Source organism: Notolepis coatsorum (assembly GCF_963971535.1).
Source record: "Notolepis coatsorum genome assembly, chromosome: 9".
Taxonomy (NCBI): Eukaryota; Metazoa; Chordata; class Actinopteri; order Aulopiformes; family Paralepididae; genus Notolepis; species Notolepis coatsorum.
The window spans coordinates 124,056,424-124,074,215 of record NC_140173.1 but is presented as its reverse complement, the minus strand read 5'-3'; the positions used below and the strand labels follow the sequence as shown (position 1 = coordinate 124,074,215).

The following is a 17,792-nucleotide window of genomic DNA, read 5'->3' as shown; positions in this document are numbered from 1 at the left end:
TATCTCATTTCATAACCTACTACAGTAGTAGTGTAAGACTCAGTTTACGTTATGGTAACGTTACGTCAGGTAACGTTATGTGAAATATTAATAACAGCAACTATCATTTTACAGTGGAATAGTATGAGGCTGGATATGATTCTTATCTCATTTCATAACCTACTACAGTGTAAGACTCCGTTTCTGTAAATGTTCCTAAAATGTAGTGTCAAAACAAAGTGTTTCTTGTCAGGTAACGTTATGTGAAATATTAATAACAGCGACTATCATTTTACAGTGGAATAGTATGAGGCTGGATATGATTCTTATCTCATTTCATAACCTACTACAGTAGTAGTGTAAGACTCAGTTTACGTTATGGTAACGTTACGTCAGGTAACGTTATGTGAAATATTAATAACAGCAACTATCATTTTACAGTGGAATAGTATGAGGCTGGATATGATTCTTATCTCATTTCATAACCTACTACAGTGTAAGACTCCGTTTCTGTAAATGTTCCTAAAATGTAGTGTCAAAACAAAGTGTTTCTTGTCAGGTAACGTTATGTGAAATATTAATAACAGCGACTATCATTTTACAGTGGAATAGTATGAGGCTGGATATGATTCTTATCTCATTTCATAACCTACTACAGTAGTAGTGTAAGACTCAGTTTACGTTATGGTAACGTTACGTCAGGTAACGTTATGTGAAATATTAATAACAGCAACTATCATTTTACAGTGGAATAGTATGAGGCTGGATATGATTCTTATCTCATTTCATAACCTACTACAGTGTAAGACTCCGTTTCTGTAAATGTTCCTAAAATGTAGTGTCAAAACAAAGTGTTTCTTGTCAGGTAACGTTATGTGAAATATTAATAACAGCGACTATCATTTTACAGTGGAATAGTATGAGGCTGGATATGATTCTTATCTCATTTCATAACCTACTACAGTGTAAGACTCCGTTTCTGTAAATGTTCCTAAAATGTAGTGTCAAAACAAAGTGTTTCTTGTCAGGTAACGTTATGTGAAATATTAATAACAGCGACTATCATTTTACAGTGGAATAGTATGAGGCTGGATATGATTCTTATCTCATTTTATAACCTACTACAGTAGTAGTGTAAGACTCAGTTTACGCTATGGTAACGTTACGTCAGGTAACGTTATGTGAAATATTAATAACAGCGACTATCATTTTACAGTGGAATAGTATGAGGCTGGATATGATTCTTATCTCATTTCATAACCTACTACAGTGTAAGACTCCGTTTCTGTAAATGTTCCTAAAATGTAGCGTCTAAAGTGTGCTATATTTTTCATTATTGTATTCCAGGTAAAAAGTGTCACCTGTACAAGAAAGATGACCCAGATTGGGTGCCATCTGTAAATATGACCGGAAAGCAACAGCCTTCTTCTCTGCAACCACCTAAAGAAACACAATACCAACGGCGTGTGAATCGTACCCAGCAGAAACTGAAGGTGGATGCTGCCCATGCCTTGCTTCTTATGGACATACCAGCTGCTGCTGATGATTCTGCTGCAAGTGATAATGTGTGCAGTATAGGTACTCAAACTGATATGACTGGTGATTTTATTTATTCTATGACCAATGAAGTTATAAATCTGAGAGCGGAAAACCTTCAGTTGCGTTCTGATGTGAAACAGTTGTCCTCTACCTATGACCAAAGTGCATTTGTGGGTAAAGATGAGAAGGTTTTATTTTTCACTGGTCTACCTACATTCCAGATTTTGTTAGCACTCTATGCATACCTTAGTCCCCACCTTCCTGTGAAGAAGTCGCTTAATCCATTCAAGATGCTGATTGCTGACATTAATGCGACTAAGGCTTAATGTTTCTACAACCTTCCTATGTTATGCATTCAATGTGTCAATATCCACTGCTTCTAGGGTATTTACTTATTGTATTTTGCACAATCACAATGTTGAGTTTTTTTGTGGAGGACATCTTCAGTTTTGCAGGATTTTGAGAAAGCATGGCACTTGAGACAAAACACACTATATCCTATATAATTGTATTTTAATTCCTCTTGTTTCTTTATATACATTGCGTACAGCTTGTTATATTACATTTTATTGTATTTTCTTGTTCTTGTGGCCATCTTGGTCGACAGGTCATTTGTCAAGTAATTGGTCAAACGTTTCACACCGAAACGTCATGATATGATTTCAGGCTGCCAATAAATTTGGAAAAACCTGGAGTGCGTGCCTGGACATTGTTTTTCCCTATTTTTATGTGTGGTACAATACACCATTCCCATCAGAACACTTGAATAACAGAAGAGACAGTTTTGTATGTAACGTGTTTAATAATTGTTTAATAATTTTGTCACAGGAGAGATTAGCCTCTAGGATGGAACCCAGGTAGGTAATTTCATCTTTCCTTGTGACAATATTGTCACCCACTGTAACTGAGAAGTTACAAGTTGTCGAACAGAACTTGTAAGTCGCTTTGGATAAAAGTGTCAGCTATTTTCTTTTCTATTTTTTTTTTTATATCCTTTATTTATCCAGGAATGTCCCATTGAGATACAATATATCTTCTTCCAGAGAGTCCTGACCAACACGGCACACAACACGTTTCAACATAAAAACAAGGGCATTAAACAAAAAACATACAAATCAAATATGTGATAGTGGCTTAGCCACACATTTTGCAGAGATTTGTAGCAGTGTTCCATTCAGATTATCAACACCGCAAGGTTTATCTGGTTTAAGTGATAGGAGGAGCTTTTCAATATCATTTGGACTTGTGCATTTAAATTTAAATCGGCATTTCTTGTCATACATTATATGTTTTTTAATTACAGAGTCTGACAGCTTACCACTCATTGGCAACATTTGATTTATAATTGTGTTTACCTTGGAAACAAAGTAATTGTTGAAATGAGTTGCAATGTCAAATGGTTCATTCAATGTTTTCCATAGTCTCTTACTATCCCCTTTACACTCCTCCAATCTGGTTTGATAATAATGTTTTTTCTTCTGTAATTGTATTCATTTATAAATGTATAACTGTTGATTGATATGCACTGTCCCTGATCAAATAAACTGAGTAAACTCAAACGAAACTATTGTTTTATTGCACAATCGTAGCGGGCATTGTAACGTTTGGGGTTTTGCGAGAGAACCAGTGTTGCAGTGAAAGATTAAACAAGTGAGAGAGACAGATGGACAGAATGAATGAATGAAAACTTTATTTAACTGATTGCAGAATGGGTACAATACAGTATGGCTCAATACACACAAAATGTTTAAGGGGATGCAGAGCAGAGAAAGACTAGCCTGTGAAGGTGTCACATTGGATTGGCAACCCCCCACACACCATTGAAATGCTAATTGTTGGGGGACCCTGATGTAAACAAGACGAAAGTATTTCTCAGGTCTGCACCCCCTTAACAATTGTATGTATTGAGCTGGACTAAGCTCATTGAGCTGAGTAATATTATTGGCAAAACTTAGCCTGAAGTATATAATTAGGTTGCTGTATATCAAAAAAAAATAATAATAATTGTTCTTGTTACTGACTCGTGTCAATCTTCCATGTTTTCGCTATAGTGTGTAGACCTTGCTACACATGTATTTCGTTCATATTGTTTATGGACAATGAGATGGGAGTGGAACTTTGTACATGCCCTTTGGGCTTCGTTCCCTCCTAGCACTGTTTTTTTAAATAATGTGCTAAATAAATAAAATAAACTAAACATATGAAGCTAAATACTCTGCTCTCACATTGTAGCTTCCTGGGGGCTTGTTCAGAGGAGGCTGAACTCACATTTCGCCGTGAACTCAGCTGTAACATTATTACTGACTGTGGATCGCTCGTGCTATCGCGCAACGTGATTGGTTGTTTCAAAACAAAGTGGGTCTGGGAAATGAAGTGTGGATTCGCGCAAAATGAATTAATATATATACATTTAATAACGTTAATTTTTAATCGTTGGGCATGGGGGGAGGTATCAAGTCTTTTCAAGTCAAGTGAAGTTGCGTAGCAACAACAGACAATAAGTTGACTCAGAATAACTCATGTACAAATGCCGATATGCCCTACTTTGTTTACTTGTTTATTGCACAATGTCGCTCTATTGGTTGGATTCTTATTATATATTATTACTATTGTATTATGCACATCGTTGCGGGCAATTTAATTTTATAAATAATAAAAAAAAATATAAATATTAGAAAGGCCTGGGAATCAAACCCCGGGCGTCGGCTTGAAAGGAATGGGGATAAACCACTAGACCACGGTACTAGTCAAAATATATCAATATAAATAGAGCCCACCTAGCTATCTACACAAAATATATACATTGACTGCTCCATTCGACAGGTTTTAACTGGTTAATTATTTTATTCAGCAACATTGCTTTAGACATGGTATGGTATTTATTTTAGACAACAAAACATACAGATCGTTATACAGTATACTGTGTAGGACGTTGTAGCGTCCGTCTAATGACTTTGCGCCTCCTGGCGGCATAAAATAGAACAGCAGCCTGGGTTCCTAATTCATTTCCACGACGTGATATAACCGTGCTCACGTCGCGGCAAAGCGCCCAGGAAAACTAAAAGCTTCATCTGTAAGTTGAAGACAATGGTCGAGGTGTTTCCTGTTTCATAATACGAATTTCATAATATATTATAGCTTACTTGAATGAACAATCTCCCTCCCCACTTTACCAGCATATTTTAAATTCACAATAAAGTCTCTCTCAGTCTCGCGCCGTCCCAACGTTGACAGTGGCTCGTGTTATCGACACAAAGGCACAGTGATGAATGAGAATACTCAATAGACCGCCGCCGGTCGACTTTGCGCCTCCTGGCGGCATAAAACAGAACAGCAGCCTGGGTTCCTAATTAATTAAAACGACGTGATATAACCGTGCGCGCGTCGCGGCAAAGCGTCCATGAATACTAAAGGCTTCATCTGTAGCAGAAGCTAATCTCCATCTGTAGTCTATCCAGCTGCTAACTGTATTTGAGGGGGTTAAGTCTTGGTGTTATGGTAGACTCAGACCTAAGCTTTAAATCACAATCAACAAGTTGACAAAAACATAATTCTTCCACCTTAGAAACATAGCTAAAGTACGGCCATTTATAAATCAAAAGGACGCTGAAAACCAGATCCATGCCTTTATCTCAAGCCGACTCGACTACTGTAATGCACTCCTTACCGGCCTCCCGAAAAAATCCGATAATAACTATTTTATTGCAATGCACTATTGCATTATTTTATTCTATTTTACTAACAATTTTATTGCACTGCACTATTTTACTTTGTATCAGTGATAATCAAACCGTAAACTATTAACACTTTCAGCGCCAGATGGCGCTGTTTACTGTTACTGTTGAAAGGCCAGCACCTTTTAATACGTGGCTGTGTTTGCAGGCCTAAAGCTATATTATATATTATAGCTATGGATCTAATAATATAGTCGATTGTAATTGAGTTTCTTCCGGTCAATATGCAAAAAACTGATAATTTTTCCATCGATACATTTCCGTTTTATACCTTTGTGAATATGAGTGTAGTTTCAGGGTGGTCTGGTGTCATTTCCAAAATGACAGACACCAAGCCACATCGTTTCAAATGGAGTGCAATAGCAATAGGTGTTAGGCGGCGGTATTGGACTTTTGAGATCTCAGACCCATCCACAGTGATAACACAGGCTGCCGGCATGTCTTTATGAATGGAAATATCGAATAAAAGAAACAACGATGAAAACCCGACGTTTTCGGGGGTCCTGGCGCTCAACGTTCTGCGAGTTAACCCTAGATCTTAGATCCTAATATGAATATGAAAAATTATGTGATTTAATGTTCTATGTCTTACCTTGACTTTGTCTATTTTGCTGCTATCTATTTTATACTTTATGTCTGCACTTTATGCATTGCTCTTGATCTGCCAATGTTGTACTCATTTTATGTCTTTTTGTACTGCTGTGAAGCACTTTCAGCTGCAATTCTTGTATGAAAGGTGCTATACAAACACAGTGTATTATTATTATTGTTATTATTATTATAAATTATTATAGTTTGCTTGCATTAATTAAAGGGTGTGAATTTAAGTGTTCTCTAGTGCCTTTTGTCCGCTTTAAGGTGGTGGTATAACTTAAAGGTTGTGGTGTCGAAGTAAAAAAAATCTGGGCTAAGCCCCGGATCTCCTACAATCCTAAATCCGCCCCTGATTGGAGGGGGTTGATATAGCTATAAACCTGCATTCCTTCGAATATATCATTAATCAATTAAACTTATAATGAAATACACTATATAGCCTATACACCAACACTGAAATGACAGTGGATAAATAAATAAGAACTAAAGCTAATCGGTGGAAATAGACTGCATTAATATTCCATAACAAGTCTTGTGTGCGCCTACGAATGAACAGTATAGGCTTAATTATGGAATAATAAGCCATACTGCGTTCATTCATTACGCCCGCCGTAGGCTATATATATTATATTTAATTCATTCATATACAGTACTGCGCGCGCGTGTGTGTGTGTGCGCGTGCGCGCTGCAGGTGTACCACGAGCTGTATATGATGCCAATACATTCATCTAATCTAGTTTTGATGACTCGCAAGACTCGCAAAGCACTTCCGCCATTCCATTTTCACACAGCTGCGTCACTAGTTGCCTTATAAGGAGCTCTGGAGGCGTTGTTTTGTATGCAAATGACCTGAACGGGAACGCGCATTTCGAGTTTAAGACAGAATGCCATTCTCCAAGCAGATATCAGATCATATCATTTGTGTAACCGTTTCAGCCACTTAAGACATATTACCAGCACGTTCAGGACTCAGAGTGAACTTGTCATTGATTCTGTCTCAGTGGTTCCAAGATAAGTCTTCCAGAATAACTATTTGAAAAAATTTCGGGAATGAGACCCATTGTTATTTGTGCAGAACTTGTCATCAGACCACCTTTTTCACATTCTTCCCCTGGAGAGGGAGGGAGCTTCTCTATACCTCCCGGAAATCTGAGTTGCATGTGCAAGTGCTATGTCACTAATATATGTCAAACCTGTCATGGTCCAATATGTGGTAACTTGACACCTTTAGCTTCAGCATTACGCAGAAAATGAAATCTTTCAAAAACACTCAAGAGCATAACAAGAGCATCAAAGCATCTAATGACTGATGAAGTGCATTAAAAAACCATCAACACATTATAATGCATGTAATCAACTTCACGCCACATCACAGAACTGGCAGTTGCCTTGAGCATTTTGCCAGGCACACTGTGGGAAACATATAATAACTTACTCAGTCGATGGATCCAGTTAATACAATTTATTAACCCATAATGAAAGTATCGAATACAGAATAGTCAGGGAATGAGTGGATGGCTCTCATCAAGGTGACTAACTAGGAGACCCGGACGTAAGTGACCGATTCACAGAAAAGGGGACCTATTTATACCCAGGAGAGGGGAGGGCGGACACCATAAACTGGATAGAGGGTACAGAGGGAGGAGACAAGCTCCTATTTCCCCCACAACACAAATCAGCAAACAATCCTGCTAATTCTTTTGCAGATTTTTTTTTTTGTAATTCTTTTGAGTGATCCATTCTCCTCTTTCAGCTCTACGTCTCCGTGGAGTTCGGGAGGAGATGGCAGCTTGTGCACGACAACGTAGTCCCCAACAGATTCTACTGGTGAGAACAACAATCAATCTTTTGCAACTACACTGTCTCTAAATATCTCTCTGTGACTTAGAAACACACCGTAATCTTACCAGATATTTGACATATCTCATGAAAGTAATGCGAGAGGATAGGCGGTTAACAATAATGCACTGATAAATGAAATGCACTGAATTCATATAGTCTATATATATTCATATGTTGTTACCTCTCTATGAATAGCTGACAAACAGTATACTGGGGTAACATCCTCAACATATTCGCACGCAGTATGAAGCGTGCACATGGGTGAAATATATGCAAGTGATGAAATACAGTAGGGGCAGATGAAGCAATATACTGTATTATCCACGATATTGCATGAACATTACTTATGGCATGATATGCAATGCACTGCAATATGCAGTTCCTTTGATTCATGTAATTCCAATTGGTCAGTGAGCCAACAACACTTCTCTACATTTCAAGATATCTACTGGTCAGACTTTATCTTTTCACAAATGTGTAAAAAAAAAAAAAAAAATAGAGTGTCTGGTTCAGCTTTGAGAAGTTTGGTGAAATTGTTCATATTGATCAATTGAATGCAGCCTGCATATGAAATAGGGAGATACTACCATCCAATCACAGTAAGTTGAATTCCTTTGCTTTAGTATGCAATAATCACTCAGATTGCATGTAGATTTCCATAAGAACCCTTGCATCTATAGAATTGCCCACTTGTTCCAAAAAGTTGCTAGATGTCTGTTTTTTTTTTTTTTTTTTTTAGTACCCTGCTTCTGATATATTGACATAAGGTTGGGAAATGTAGTCATGCTTGATAATCATAAAATAGGAATCTTTGGTTTTGTTAATTTTGCATGTAAGAAATCCCTTTTCTCTTAAATTCCTTTTTAATTCCTACTTTTATGATTATTACTAATAAAAAACACCCTGGTAGGCCAATAGTCTATTTGTACGGTAGTCAGCCAATTGGCAATAAGGCTGTGGCTACATTGATCTGTTGTGTCTGTCTATCTACATCGGTTTTCAATAGATTTTCAACTAGTAAAAGAGTATTTGTTTGTTAGACAGGGTTAACGCTGTGTCTGTCTCCGCCAGATTTGTGTGTTTTGACGGACAGGGTGAACTTTTGGAACCGACGGATACATTATCATCCGCAAAGCTGTTGTTTCTGCAAAGGCATGATAACATTTCAAACCATTCAGTGAAGGGTCAATGTAACCACAGCCTTTCTCTTTGCAGCCTTCAATTACACTTTATTTGCATTATAATCTGTACATTATAAATCTCTTTTGTAACATACTGTGTGCATAATTACATACTCTAATATCGTTCTTTATAATTATTGCTAAATCATACCTACAGGGGACATATTATGGTTTGTATAGATTTGTTGGGGAAAATGCCACTCCTCTCCATTTGGTCAGGGTTTAAAATATTCGGATTAACAAGCCTAAACAGGATGCTCAGAATTATTGCACTTGGTGATCTCACGAGGTGGACACAAGCAATGAATTAGCTTTGATCAATCAATTAACTGCAGCACATGTGCTTTCTGGAGCTAGGCACACTGCCTTATTTAATTTTTTTGTCAACTTTTTCTCCCCATTTGCTATTTTTCTCCCATCCCAATTTCGTATTATCCAATTCTACCCTCCCCTGTCTCGAACGTTGTTAGACCATGCCTCCCACTGGTCGGCTGCAATGTGGACGAAGCCTTGCATCACATGTCCCCTCCGGTACACGAGGAGGCAGCCGTCGCATCTTTTCACCTGTACAGCGCGATCTCTCAAGGCCTCTACATGCTACAGCAACTTCAAAGCAACTGCAACACAACATCAGCGCGATTTCAACGCGGTTGTTGCAGAGGGTCTTGTAGACTATGTTGCGAGGATGTTGCGTACATGTCCCCAAAATCTAATCTAAACAACCGTTGCGTTGATATTGCGTAGCAGTGATTGGTCGGTTAGCGAATGGGGGCGGGGCTGTCATAGAATAATATTGGTCCCGCAGAGAATACCATCCTCCATTGTTGTAGCCAGCCAGCGTTGATGCTAAATAATTAGCGTCACATAGCTGGCCTTTTTCTGAAAACCCAAGCACATATTGTTCCATAGCATACGCCTTCAGTTGATCATGACAAATCCTCTCTTACCTTGACGATTAAAAAGCCTCCATAATTTAGTAAATAAAGCTGTAGCCAGCCAGCTAGCATTGGTGCTATTCAAAATGCTATCCACATTAGCTACATACCTAACCAACTAAATACAATGGTATCCTGAGGTAACGTTAAATACAACGTTTGCTAGTCGAAATGACTGGACACACACAGGGACAAGTTAAACATCAATCAATTAATTTATTCCAACAGGTAGTTTGAGCTGCATGTGAGCCGAGGTCTTTCTCTCCTCTCCATTGGAAACTAATGACGTTACATTAGCTCGAAAAAGCACAGAACCGGCCGACAAAAGTTAAGCTGCTAGCAACAGACACTATAATACTTCCGGTCGGGGGATTTCAAAATAAAAGAGCAACGTCTAAAAGCACCGTAAATACGTTTATTTTGTACATGATCTAACGTTAACACGAACCTAAACTAACTCTTTGCTCACGTGTGTGTGTGTGTGTGTGTGTGTGTGTGTGTGTGTGTGTGTGTGCGTGCGTGTCTTTGGGTTAGGCAGACCTAGTGCTCTCTCATTTTACACACACATTCGCACACACTCAGGCCTTGCAGAGCCCAGCTGAGCAAACATGGCTGAGTCTGGCGATGCCAAGGGAGGCCATTCGCTCATACTTCCCCCTCCTTCTTTTAGTTTAGGTTTGTGTTAACGTTAGATAATGTACAAAATAAACGTATTTACGGTGCTTTTAGACGTCGCTCTTTTATTTTGAAATCCCCCGACCGGAAGTAAAACTAATGCTTCTTTTTCTGCTTGTTATCAATGGGTTGGTTGAGAAGGGAAGTTTCATCTATCTCGATATTCATAAGTCAAATATCACAACAATTCTCCAACCATAGAATACATATTCCATAATCAGTCCATAAGAACAAACAGATAAAATAGTTATAGGATTTTAATTTATAATATAGCATGATAATGTTGGAGTTGGTCAGTACGTGGATTTAAGGGTATGTGCTACAAGCCTGGTCCTAACCAGACCGTTTCACTGACAAAAGATGAAGGAGTATGGGGTTTTACTCTGATGTAGCCAACAGAAAGGGTCTGGGTAAGTTACTCTGATGTAGTCAACAGAGTCTGGTGCATTTTATTAATGTGAGTGGAGTACATGTTTTTGAATAGAGCAATCAGATAGAATTTCTCTCCATGTTGCATGTTTGAGAGAAGTATCAAACCAACCAATCACCACACTCCAATGAATCAAAGGGTAGCTAAAACTCCAGCTTGCTACCGTAGATCAACACCCTATCTGTATGGTATGGAGATCTCACTTTGATCAGCTGGGTTTCAGTCTGTCCTGTCTTGTAATATTTCACTTTGTTTATGCCTAACTTATTGTGTTGAGTTGCAATTTACATAATGCACTCCTATCAAGGTTTAGTGTCATAAAATCATACAGTTTCAAAGCATGTTGTGTTTGATGTAACAAGACTGATACTGACAAATGGTTATACTACTAATAGCTGATGCATAGAGTGAAACTCAATAAACGTTTTGACGTAAATAAAGAAATAATCTGCTGGCTGGTATAGGAACTGACATGGGCATATCATTTATTATCTCTCCACTGAGGAGGTTATGTACTCGGTCCCATCTGTAAGTAAGTCTGCGAGTTCCAGTTTGGTCTGGTCTCTACCCCTATGACCGACTGGCCTGTCTCACTGCTCGTTACAGGTTGGTCCGGTCTAATATGTCTGTTTCCAAACACACATAAGGCCGAAGGATAGGATGCTTTGGAGAACAGATTTATAGAATAGTTCCATTAAGGTTTAGCTCCATTGTCCACATTAAAATAGCTGTTGAAGTTTGCTGTATTTTGACTGAGCACATTGGGTGAACTTCAGTTGGTCATTGATCTCCAACCCAAGGTGCCTGTACTCAGTGATCATTTCAATGTATTCCCTCTGATGGTTGTAGGTGAGTAACCTGCAATACCTTTTTACTTAAACATTTTTCCATTGAATTTGAAAAAGTTGGAATCACACAAGTCAGTAAAACCCTGTACCTCCCTTTCAAAGACCCGTGCATTGAGTGAAATTCAATAAAAACTTTGAAATAAATAAATAATCTGCTGGCTGGTATAGGAACTGGTATGGGCATATCATTTAGTATCTCTACTAAGGAGGTTATGTAATCTGTCCCATCTATAAGTAAGTCTGCAAGTCTGCAGTCTGCATGTTTCGTGAATCATATATCTTGAAAAGTAATTTTCAAGAAATTCAAGTCAAATTCAGATTCTGATTGTAAATATGATGTACACCTGGCACCAGCAATGTGGGCCCCCGTGCCTGCGGAGCCCAAGGCCGGGTGCCACACGGTGGGTGGTGAAATCACCAACCTCCGCCCCACACCGCAAGGCACCAGAGTCCCCCAGAGACATGTGGTTTGTCAGGACCAGGATTTAGCATGGGGCTTCGGCATTTCCCGGGGTAGGGGGGAGGGGGCAGCAAAACAGTAGGCAGCGAAAGGCAGTATATCACCAGGGTTATCAAGTGGGCACCTCCCTTCACTGGTATTTCGTCAAGTTATGCCCACGACTCCATGGGAAGGTTCAATAGTTAGTTCCAGCATCCCAGAACCACCCCGCTCTATGCTAGCTCCACTTTATCCATGATATCCACACGCCGAACATCCCTATTTTATCCTATGTCAAAAATAAAACAATTCCTGATACCAATATCACACATGAAACAGCAACAACAGAGAATAAAAGGAATACTCTTACCCTTTGTTTACTTTGGCCCCCAGCTGACATTATTTCTCCTCAACCAAATCCACTAATATGCCTCAAAGTTGCCATCTCTGAACACAGTGGACACAACGGGGCACCATGTACCCACTGTTTTAGTTTCTGTGGTGATGGCAGCGCATCATAAGTAGCTCCTATTAAGAATTGTATACGATTTTCCTCCATATTCCACAGGTCCTTCCAGCTAATCTTCCTCTTCTCTACACTTTCCCATTTCATCCACCGTCCCTGCTTAGCCTCGGCCACAGCCACAGCCTTTGCACTGTACACCTCCCTCTAGTTGGATTTGGGACCAATTACTAACTACTGTATCTTTGCTCCCTGATAGCAACAGCTCTGTTCTCACCTTCACCAGTGTGCGAACCATAGCATGGTCTTTGGGTGAGCCAAGGAACCTTAATATTCGCGGGGGGGGGGGGGGGGGGGGGGGGTGCGCCTCGCAGGGAGGAATCGGACTGTCGGAGGATACTGTGATCGCAGACGTACTGTAGCCTGTAGTAGGCCTTGTGTATGTATGTGACAAATAAACCTCTTGAATCCTCCTGTCATATATTCAATCAGTTTCAGTAACTGCAGAACACATATTGTAATAGACAACTCACTTGTTGATGTTGTGGTCCGGCCGTCTGGACGGTCTGGGCTTCCACAGCACATTCCATGATAAAAAAAAAGTATCCATTTAGTTAGATAGATGTGTTCTGATACGACCGCAGGTGCCGGCACGGTCACCGGGCGTTGTCAGAGACATAGTCCCCACCGCAGCAGCGCCAGCAGCAGGTGTAACGGCGTCGCCTGTAGATGATCCCGCCTCCTGCTGCTCTGTCAAGTCGATTGACTGCTTCACTTTCTTCGTGAAACCAAAATTGGTTAGGCTTACTTGTTGCATTTTTCGTTTACACATTATCCATTCCTGATTGACCTTATTTACCTGTCAAAACTATCACTGTCAACAAGTCACAGGTTACAACGTGGGTCAAATTTGATTTGTGCCGTGCGTGCCTGCAGGCTGCAGCGCCGCCGCGCTCCGAATGGTAATTGCAAGAATAGCATGCATGTTGCCATATTACGTGTGTGAATTAGTGCGCAAATCATTAATCATACATCAAAATAGCATACGTTTATTATTATACACGATGATGATACAGAAAATTACAGAAAAATTTGAAATGCATGGCAAAAGTAGCATTTATTTTCAGTAATTTAGAGACCCCCCAAAAATTCACAAATCATGTTTTCAGGGGAGCTGGTGCCTGACCTAGGGGAGCTGGTGCCTGACCTAGGGGAGCTGGTGCCTGACCTAGGGGAGCTGATGGCTCACCGAGCTTACCCATGGATCGCACCCTGACCTTCACACACTTAAACTCCTCTGTTAGACTAGTTACTGGTAGCTGGAGAATACCTTCAAAAGAAAATGCCTAATTTCTGTGCAGTGGTAAAGTTGGCAAGCATGCTATTGCTATTCTACTGTGAATTATTTACAAGATCCAATAATAAGACACCAAATTATTATGTTTTAGTTGATATATTTATCATAAATCAACACATAGCAACCATGAAGAAAGACAATTACATAAACATTATGTGCTAGGCCTCTAATGATGATGATATGAAAATGACAAAATAACTGCTTGACCTTCAGAGTCTTATGGGCCAGACTAAAGGTGCAAATCTATTTCAGTCCATCTCTTCAGCTCTTCACATAATTTTTTTTATAAATGGTAAATGGACTGCATTTATATAGCGCTATTATCCAAAGTGCTTTACTGAACCTTTTAGCAACCATTGTCTCCTGCACAAAATAATGCTAGGCAACCGCCCTGGAAGAAAGAGAACTACATACACACACACAAGGGCTCTATTGATGATGATATGAACATTACAGAAGAGCTGTTTTACCTCCATAATCTTATAGGCGTCAGTCCGTCTCTTCAGTTCTTCACATTCTTCTTTTATGATGGCCTTATGCAAGCTGCAAGACCATTTCCACTTATCTTTCCTTATAAATCAAACTGGGAGAAAAAAAGAACCTTTGATATTGTGAGTATGTACAGTAAAGGGAAGAGGATAATAATAGAATGGGTTAGAATAAGGATAACAGAGAGAATAATAATGAGAAGAGCACTTGGAACCATATTGCACAAAAATTACATTTTCTCCTCCTGATATGAGTTGTTTCTGACTATCAACCTTAACTACTGAAAGACGTTTGGGTCACTCAGAACAGCCCTGTGCACTCGTAGAAGATTTAAGTGCCCCTCCTCAGTGGTCTTTACTGAGATGTCCTTTCGAAGTCCTTTCGCTCAGCTTGAGAGCTCATTGTGCAGATGGGTCCCAGCTGGGATGAAGGAGTCTGCAACGCGTTTTGTCTACATCCTATGCTGCAGGAGCCGCCCACTGTCCCTGTGGCTGTGCCTCAGATGACCATACAGTGGATGTCTCTGTGCCTCCTCAGCTGACCATACAGTGGATGTCTCTGTGCCTCCTCAGCTGACCATACAGCGGATGTCTCTGTGCCTCCTCAGCTGACCATACAGCGGATGTCTCTGTGCCTCCTCAGCTGACCATTCAGTGGATGTCTCTGTGCCTCCTCAGCTGACCATACAGCGGATGTCTCTGTGCCTCCTCAGCTGACCATACAGTGGATGTCTCTGTGCCTCCTCAGCTGACCATACAGTGGATGTCTCTGTGCCTCCTCAGATGACCATGCAGTGGATGTCTCTGTGCCTCCTCAGCTGACCATTCAGTGGATGTCTCTGTGCCTCCCCTGCTGACCATGTCTTGAGTCACCAAGGATTTATGCAACCATGTTACCTATGAGTTTGGTATAGAGTAGGGCTGGGTATCGCCACTGATTTCCCAAAACGATTAGATTCCGATTCACAAGGTTCCGATTCTATTCGATTTCCGATTCTATCCGGTTCGATTAGATTTCCGATTCTATTCAATGCTATAAATGGTTCAAGGAACCCTCTAACATGTTGCATTGTTAAAAAATAGAAGGGCTGTTTTCTTTTTAGCTTGTAACGTATAGCTTAACTTAGTTAGCAGCTAACGTTAGATAAAAAGGTTTTTAACAGCAATGGGCATAATAGTAATGGCGAGGATATAAAGCATGTTAAAGACGCATTTATTGGACGCGTTGCTCGCAGAGTTTACATAGAACAGCGCGACTCCCAAGAGGAGTTATCACAGGTTGTAGAACGCAGGGCTGAAGAGCTGCTTCTTAAACTAAAGTGTGGGTACTGCTCAGTGCTCAGCCCCTCCCTGCAGCTGTAGTGTTATGTGACTGTAGCCGCGTTTTGAATACGTCATCACAACAACACGTTAGGTCCAACTTTGAGAATAGATTAACAGCGGTAATTTTTTTATCGCGCAATACGAGTCCGCCGTTAACTTAGCCCGGTAATGGCGTTAACGGCCCGGCCTTAGTAATTATTAAGGCTGTCAAAGTTAACGCGGTATTAACGCGTTATCGCCCGATTCTATTAACGCCACCATTTCTTTTAACTCAAGATTACTTGTGTGAGAGAGAGAGATAGAGAGAGTGATAGAGAGGGGGGGTGAGAGAGATGAGGAAGGGGCAAGAGAGAAAGAGAGCTGGGAGAGTTCTCAGCCCTTGTGTGGGTTATTGTAACAAGTTCCTAACGTTTTCTTTCCCCTATTATTTCATGCACTTTATTCATTGTTTTAAATTATTATTTTCTTTTAAGTTATTTTGTGCTTCACTCTGTTTTGAATTTGATGCAAATCTGCAATGCATGAGGGCAGGGCTTGACATTGACACCTGCCCACCCGCCCAATGCGGGTAGAATTTGTCATTGGCGGGTAAATGCGTCATTCTACCCGCCAACGGGGCGGGTGGTTTTTATTTTTTCTATGAAAACAAAACATTGTAGTCTACAAAAGGCATCTGCAATAATTAAGTCAATCCAGGTCATACTATATAATACTACAACTCCCACGAGGACTGGGTGGGCACAGTGTGCTCATTCATTGGCCCATCCACTTCGCTCTATCGCGCGCGTCGTGTTGCTTCCGTGTTGTGTGTGTGGCAGCTGACAGCTGAACGAACGCTGTTAACATTAATAGCTCAACTGGTTACAGACAGTAACTTAACGTTACAATGTGGCGGCATATTGTGGGTGTGAAAAGACCGGGTGAACCAAACCATCAACAAACAAAAAATAGAAAAGATAATGAGACAGAGTCCGAAAACACGAACAAAGTAGAGGCAAAAAAAAATAAAATTTAAAGGATCATGAAATATCAAACGGCCACATACATACTCTAGCTACCAAGCGGGCGAAGACTGGTCTGTTAGAGGAGAGTGTTGCGGTCAGATCTCTGGTCTCAATGAAATCAGCTCAGATGGACAAGTTGAAGCTGCTGTTCCGCAACGTTCATGCAATCGGGAAGAAAGGAAGACCCTTCACCGACTATTTGTGGATGTGCGAGTAAGTATTAGACAAACTAACATGTATTATGTAACGTGTATTATTAAACTAATATTACGGTGTTTGTTAGCTAGCCACATTCATTTAAAGCCCAACTTGCAGGTTAAACCCTACTCTTCAATTATGGGTAGTTTACATCATTGGTATCTAATTTCATTATTTATTTATTTCCATTTGACGCCGGAAATGCCACCCAGAAAGGGTTAAAAAGGTCCACGCACGAATAACATGCACGCGCGAATAAAAAAGCTTATATCAGATGCTAGCACGGCCGTGACGTCACTCCGGGCAACATATGCCTTATGCCCGTCCGGGTCATAGTACTACTGGGCTGGCTATATGGCTCCTGCTAACGTTAGCATTATGTCTACTGTCGTGAATCATTTTAAATCGGGTCATGCAAAAGAGTTTGGGGAACGAGTAAAATGTGCAGGTCCTCTTCTCAGACCTGTGGGGCACACATCATGCCGGCTAGCAAGCTACACATCCCGGCATGTTGATACGATTAGTAGCTAGCTAAGTTAGCTAACGTAGCTTAGCTTGGTAGCCAGAATTCTCGAAACTCATAACAATGCCCGATTTAAAATGGTTCTCTCCTCTTTGTATACCTTTGTCCTCACACGTATTCTCAAGTTCAAGTTCAAGTTCAAGTTCTTTAATAGTTGTCATACAGAAGTACAGAATACTTTCATACAAAATGCTTCTTACTGTTACGCTCCAGAGACTGTGCTAGACAAGATAGTATCAA

At 40.2% G+C, this 17,792-nt stretch overlaps 1 protein-coding gene across 1 annotated transcript in view; it reads left to right on the top strand.

The window, feature by feature from the left end:
* The window catches only part of LOC311234740 (VPS10 domain-containing receptor SorCS1-like), a gene marked incomplete at both ends in the record, with an annotated part of 304,411 nt that overhangs the window by 116,733 nt on the left and 169,886 nt on the right, over positions 1–17,792 (top strand). Inside the window, one exon of the mRNA XM_084321983.1 lies at positions 7,600–7,673. Coding sequence (XP_084178109.1) covers positions 7,600–7,673 — 74 coding nt within the window. The remainder of the gene's footprint in view (positions 1–7,599; positions 7,674–17,792) is intronic.